This window comes from Solanum dulcamara, chromosome 9 (genome assembly GCF_947179165.1).
Source record: "Solanum dulcamara chromosome 9, daSolDulc1.2, whole genome shotgun sequence".
Lineage (NCBI taxonomy): Eukaryota > Viridiplantae > Streptophyta > Magnoliopsida > Solanales > Solanaceae > Solanum > Solanum dulcamara.
Genome location: NC_077245.1, coordinates 53,675,308 through 53,682,009, shown reverse-complemented (window position 1 = coordinate 53,682,009; position 6,702 = coordinate 53,675,308). Strand labels below are relative to the sequence as shown.

General features: G+C 40.4%; 1 protein-coding gene across 1 annotated transcript; it reads right to left on the bottom strand.

The window, feature by feature from the left end:
• Nucleotides 1-204: 204 nt before the first annotated feature.
• LOC129903694 (uncharacterized) lies at nucleotides 205-4,503 on the bottom strand. The gene is made up of 10 exons (XM_055979241.1): nucleotides 4,317-4,503; nucleotides 4,036-4,223; nucleotides 3,904-3,964; nucleotides 3,291-3,477; nucleotides 2,385-2,580; nucleotides 2,033-2,224; nucleotides 1,785-1,922; nucleotides 1,395-1,565; nucleotides 482-535; nucleotides 205-378 (listed from the first exon to the last, which is right to left on the bottom strand). Exons 1-10 carry the CDS (start codon nucleotides 4,501-4,503, stop codon nucleotides 205-207), a joined length of 1,548 nt encoding a protein of 515 aa, XP_055835216.1.
• Nucleotides 4,504-6,702: the final 2,199 nt, after the last annotated feature.

The window sequence follows — 6,702 nt, the reverse complement described above, 5'->3', positions numbered from 1 at the left end:
TCATTATAATAGATATCAATTTACCCATCACTCATCCTCGAGTGACTAACTAGGAAAAATAGGGCTAAAGTAGAGATAGAGTAGTACCTATTTCGACGAACAGTTGATGATACTTGTCTCCCATGTCTTTTTCAGTCTCCCAAGTAGTTTCTTCTTTCGAGCGATGTTTTCATTACACTTTAACCATATTGATCTCTTTAGTCCTCAATTCCAGATATCACGATCAGGGATTGCAACTGGTTCTTCCTCATACTGAAGGTCCTTGTCTAATAACACCAAGTCCCAATATCTATGGTACTTTTTCAGCATCAATACATAAAGCACCGGGTATCCTTTTAGACAAGCTAGGTGGTAAGGCCAATCTGTACGCCACTGGCCCTATACAGTCAAGAATTTCAAAAGGGTCAATATAGCGAGGACTGAGTTTTCCATTCTTGCCAAACCTAATTACCACTTTAATTGGTGAAACCTTTAGAAATACCTGCTCACCAGCCTCAAAATTCACATCCCTCTCCTTACAGTCAGCAGATTCTTTCTAATGACTTTGAGCTGTTAGAAGCTTAGCTTGGATGGTCCTTACCTTATCATGAGCATCCCTCACTTAGTCTACCCCTAATGTCTCCACTTCTCTAGCTTCAAACCACCCTATGGGAGACTTGTATCCCCTTCCAAAAAGAAATTCAAATGGTGATATTTCAATGCTCGAATGGTAGCTATTATTGTAGGAGAACTCACGCAAGAGCAAGAAAATTTCCTAATGCCCCACAAAGTCAATCACACATGCCCTCAACATGTCTTCCAACACTTGTATAGTGCTTTCTGATTTACTATCTTTCCGCGGATAAAAGCGGTGATGAAAGTGAGTTGAGTAGCCAACTCTTCATACAACTTCCCCCAAAACTTAAAGGTGAACTGTGTGCCATGGTCTAAAATGATAGAAAGGGGAACCCCGTGCAGCCTTACTATCTCTTTCACATAAATCTTGGCCAGCTATTGTGCATTGTAGTCCACTCTAACCGGAATGAAGTGTGCTGACTTTGTCAACCTTTCCACCACCACCCAAGTGGAGTCATACTTTACCAAGGTCTTGGGAAGTCCCACCACGAAGTCCATGGCTATTCTCTCCCATTTCCATTCGAGAATGAGCATTTTTTGTAATAAACTTGTAGGTCTTTGGTGCTCATATTTCAACTGCTGATAATTCTGAAACTTGGCTATATATTCAACTATTTCTTTCTTCATACCATACCAACCAATATAGATGTTTCAATTCTTGATACATCTTAGTCACTCCGGAGTAAATAGAGTATCGTGAACCATGAGACTCAAACAAAATTTTCTGAATTAAGCCATCTACCTAGAGAAAAATAATCCTCCCCCCCAAAGTGGAGCACCCCACCTGCATCAAGTGTTGAATCTTGAGCCTTGCCCATCAACACATTTCCTCTAATTTCATTCAAAGTCTCATCCTCAAATTGCTTGGCTTTGATCTCTTCTATCTCAATATTGGCCATTACCCCACTTTTCTCTGAGATGCCTAGTCTCATGAACCTGGCCTCTAGGGCCTGAATTTCCTATCTAGGGGTAGCTTTAGGCTCCCAAACAGGTTAGACTTCCCATACTAACCATTTTCTGGCTCAATGCTCTACTACCACATTCGCCTTACCTAGATGATACTAGATGGTGACATCATAGTCTTTGAGCAACTCCATCCACCTTCGTTGTCTCAAATGCAAGTCATTCTAGGTGAACACATGTTGTAAGATGCAGTGATCAGTAAATACCTCACACTTGACTCCATAGAAATAATGCCTCCAGATTTTCAGTGCAAACACTACCGCTGTCAACTCTAAATCATGAGTTGGGTAGTTCCTCTCATGCACCTTCAAATGTTGCGAAGCATAAGCTACAACATTCTTATACTACATCACCACAACACCCAGACCTAAATGTGAAGCATCACAATAAACAATGAAGTCTATACCTTTGCCAGCAGGGTCAAAATTAGTATTGTGTTCAAAAGAGTTTTAACCTTTTGCAAGCTCTCTTCGCACTTGTCAGTCCACTCGAATGGCACCTCATTTTTAGTCAGCCTAGTCAAATGAGCAGCAATAGAAGCAAATTTCTTCAAGAACCGGCGATAATAACTGGCCAGTCTCACAAAACTTCTAACCTCAGTCACGGAACTAGGCCAAGCCCAGTTCTGCTTCAATCTTTTGCGGGTCTAACATTACTCCTTTCTTTGAAATCACATGACCTAAGAAGGGAACTGAAGGCAGTCAGAATTCACACTTAGACAATTTTGCATACAACCTTTGTCTCCCTAAAACACCTAAGATAATCTAGAGATGGTCTGTATATTCCTGCTCACTCTTAGAATAGACCAATAAATCATCTATAAACACGATCACAAAAGAATCCAGGAATGGATTGAACACCCCATTTATAAAACTCATAAAAGCGGCAGGTGGATTAGTCAACTCAGAAGACATCACCAAAAATTCATAGTGTTCAAACTTGGTTCTAAAAGTTGTTTTGGGCACATTCTCAGGCCTAATTTTCAACTGGTGATATCCAGACCTGAGATCAATCTTTGAGAAGATTGATGCACCTTGCAACTTTCAAAAAGGTCATCAATATGAGGCAAAGGGTATTTATTTTTGATGGTAACCTTATTCAGTTGTCAGTAGTCAATGCACATTCTCATACTACCATCCTTTTTCCTAACGAACAACATCGGAGCACCCCAAAGGGAAGCATTGGGATGAATAAATCCCTTTTCAAGAAGCTCCTGGATCTAAGCCTTAAGCTCTCTCAATTCTTCCTGATTCATACGGTAGGGATGAATAGAAATTGGATGAGTTCCTGACTCTAAGTCCATGCAGAAATCTATATCTCAATCAGGAGGAATACTAGGCAAGTCTAAGGGAACACTTCTGAAATTTTACACACTATCGGGATAGACTCAATAGAATGATACTCTACATCCACATTTTGAATATGGGCCAAATAGGCCAAACATCCCTGCCCACCATTTTTCTAGCCTAGAGAAAAGATATGACCTTAGTTAGCTTAGGCTTGTACACCCCTTTCCACTCTAAACTTTTTCTTCCCCAGATCTCTAGAGTCACAGTTTTTGCATTACAATTAAGTACTGCAAAATAAGGGGATAGCCAAGTCATACCTAAGATTACATTAAAATCTGTCATATTTAAAATCACTAAGTCAAAAAAAGTCTGGTATCCCATAAATACTACAGAACAAGCATGATAAACATGGGCATGACTGACTCTCCAACATGGGTATAAAAAAGGACAGGGGCATCTAGTATATCACACAATGCATCAAAATCCAAGACATATTTCACAGACACATAAGAATAAGTAGAACCTGAATCAAACAACACAGTAGCTATCCGATCACAAACAAGAATAGTATATATGATTACTGCGTTAAATGCCTCTGCCTCGTTCTTGCCTGAAAATACATAAAACTGAGCCGATCATCTTGACGGGCTACCTCCCTACCTAACTGAGCTTCTCTTCACCTACACTACCATTACCTCGTTCCTCATGACCTCTTAGATTTCCTCATCGCCCAACCTGTGAACGTCCTCTACCATTGCTTTCCCTAGCTGCTGGTACCACTGCTCGGGCCTACTGGGTTGCTGAAATTATCTCGTGGGGGTGATCCCTTCATATATTCCTAGGCTCTCCACAATTAAAGCATACGTGATCAAAAGATAGCTGCTACCTAGGAATGATGCTCTCTGACCCTCACAGGACAGATGTTGTTATAGAGTACCCGAAAAACTGCTAGTAGAAGCGGGTAGTGCTGACTGAATTGGCCAGGCTGCAATTACCGGCCTGCCTGACCCTCTAGAATCGGATCACTAAAAATTACCTGTGCTTTTGGGCTTCTTGGCCAAAGCTTTGGCCTGTTCATCTCTTCTCACACCTTCTACCTTTTAATTTTCACAAAGTCAGTGACTTCGTTGAAACTCCTGCCTGAAGTCATCATATGAATTGACAGCACCTGCAACTCGGGGTTCAACCCTTTCATAAAAAACTTGATTCTCTCCTCCTTTGTAGTGATTAGCTGGGTAGCATACCTGGACAACGCATAAAACTTGGCCTCATAAGCAGCCACTAATAATCCTCCCTGCTCTAATGCCATAAAGTCATCCTTGTTTCTGTCCCTTAAGGAACAGGGCACATACTTTTCTAGGAACAGGGCATGAAATTAAACCCAAGTAAGTGAGGACAATACTGGCGAACGACACTCCACATAGTGCCTCCACTATTGATTGGCTTTACCTTGCAGCTGAAATGTCACAAACTCTACTCCATATTGGTGCACTATACCCAGCTTGTGCAACCTCTCATAGCAGTCAAGGCTGAACTCATAGGCATCCTTATTCTTAGTGCCATGAAAGACCAGCGGCTTAAGCATTAGGAACTTGGTAAGCATGTCATGCTTAGTACCAATCATCACAGGACCCATTAGTGGTCTAAAAAAGGCATTTGTGCCTACCACCTCATCTTCTTATAGAGCTATAGCAGAAAAATGATGAGCAACAGGAACTGGTGCTACGGGCATAGTGGGAATGACTTTTGTACCAGCAAGCCCACTCAAAAAGGCCATAACCTGCTGTGCAAGAGTAGGGTCCAAAGAGGGAATACTAACAACCCAGTCTGGATGTCTTCCTCTTGTTCAACATTCTCCTCTTCTTCTCCAACCTCTACATCATCCTCTAGCTCATTCTGGGGAGAAGGAGGGGCCTCACCTACTGGCACCTCTTCAATCAAAATCTCCACCCTGGCGGGTGCTCCTTTCCCTCTGCCCCTATCGCGTCTCCCTCTTTTTCTCCTACCTCGGCCTCTTCCTCGAACAATAGGCTTTTCCTCTAGACCACTGGAGCTATGGGACGTACATCATTATAGCGTATATTAACTATCTGCGGACAAGAGAGTGAAAGAGATTAGATACCAATTTGGATTACTAGATACCAATTGGAATCAAGTTATAGCACGGAGAAAGGAAGACAACAAAACTTTTCCTAAAATTCGGTAGACTCTCAAAGAAAAGTACAGATGTCTTTGTACCTTTTCGCAAGACTCTACAAGACTCATTTTGGTACAATGAGATCACGGAATCTAGGATCTAATACCAACTTTGTCATGACCCCGACCCGCTATGACTGGCCCCCACTCTAACCCTCCGGTGGGAGAACCATTTTCATAGCCAAGACTAACACACTGAGAAGATATAAAAGTTAAAGGATTGTGGAAGCAGGATTAAATTAAAGAATAATATTGAGTCCCTATAAACTTAGAAAACATTCTAAAAACAAACTAAAGATGTGAAAACATCCTAGGAACTGAAAGTCATTATACCTAAACTCTAACTAAACTAGTCTAGAAAGCGGAATGCAATTCCCCAAGAAAATCATTAATAATGGCAATTTTCTGAACTTCTAAGTCTCGAAAGAAGGACTAGAACGGATGAGAGAGTCCATGACAGCATGACAGAATACCTCAACCTTGGACTCGAGCAAGATCACTACTCCTCTAGGTGAGGTCTCTCCGCAATGCCTGAATATACCCTGTACTCAACAAAAGACAGTAAATGTAGTATTCATACACAAAAATAATGGTACACTGGTAGGATCACATGGTTAGTCAATAAGCAAATCATAGACAAGTAAACTCAACATAACAAGCATACATATACAAAATAAGTTAGCCAATCTCATCTCCAACGATATAAATAAGCAAAATCACAATTCAATAACTTCAACATGATAAAACTTCATATAAGGGTCCTCTCATTGGACCTACAAACATTCAACTTTGTGTCGAAACGTGACACCCAATCTAAGATTTTTGTCGAAAGTGAAACACGTTCCGATTATGTGTTGAAATTTGACACCCAATTTAATTTAAGTATCGGAATGTGACACCCGATCCCAGCAGACAAACAACCATAATTTCATTCATTATTCAACATTATATCACCAAGAACAGGTTCATCACACAACAAGCCAGCAAGTGATCATTTCACACATAATCTAGCATGTTTATCTATTCATATACACATATACATATTATGAAGTGATTTAATAAGTATATGAAATACGTACGGGAAACAAAATTATCACCTACCTTGAATTCAAGTTTCAATAACTCTAGAATGCAAGAACTTTCCCTTTATGGGTTTTTTCTGCTAGTTTTTGGTCTAAAAATAAGTCACAAATACACAAGGATCAATAAAATAACCTAATTTACAAGAATTATAATATAATCCCATCCTAGGCCAAAACTCATGATCCTAACCCCACCCTAGGGCTATTTCCCGTCATAAGTTTCAGTTCCAACCTTCCGCCAAATGATTACCAACCATAGTTTCTAGGTTCTAGGAATCAAAGAAAGAGTTTATGGAGTAAAATCCTTATCTTAAGTGTGGAATTCTGTGGGAAATTGATGAAAATCTCCCTAGGTTACCTCCTGTTCATTTTAGAAACTATATTTGCATAATTGGATCATTTCTGGGGGTTTTTCTGACTTAAGTCGTGATTGTCTCACTTTGGCAGGAGAAATACCATTCTGGTGGGTTGCACGAAAACAATGAGCTTGGATTTTGTGCTCCAAGCCTCTATTTCTCAACACACCTATTGAAAAATACCCTTCATGCTAAGTTTAA

Excerpts from the sequence above, each read along its gene's own strand:
- LOC129903694 (XM_055979241.1), bottom strand. The coding sequence starts at position 4,503 with ATGGGTCCTGTGATGATTGGTACTAAGCATGACATGCTTACCAAGTTC. Across the intron at positions 2,225-2,384 it reads TGTTTATAGATGATTTATTG|ACCCGCAAAAGATTGAAGCA; the intron begins GTCTATTCTAAG and ends GAGTAATGTTAG. Across the intron at positions 1,923-2,032 it reads GCGAAGAGAGCTTGCAAAAG|TATAAGAATGTTGTAGCTTA; the intron begins GTTAAAACTCTT and ends GTGGTGATGTAG.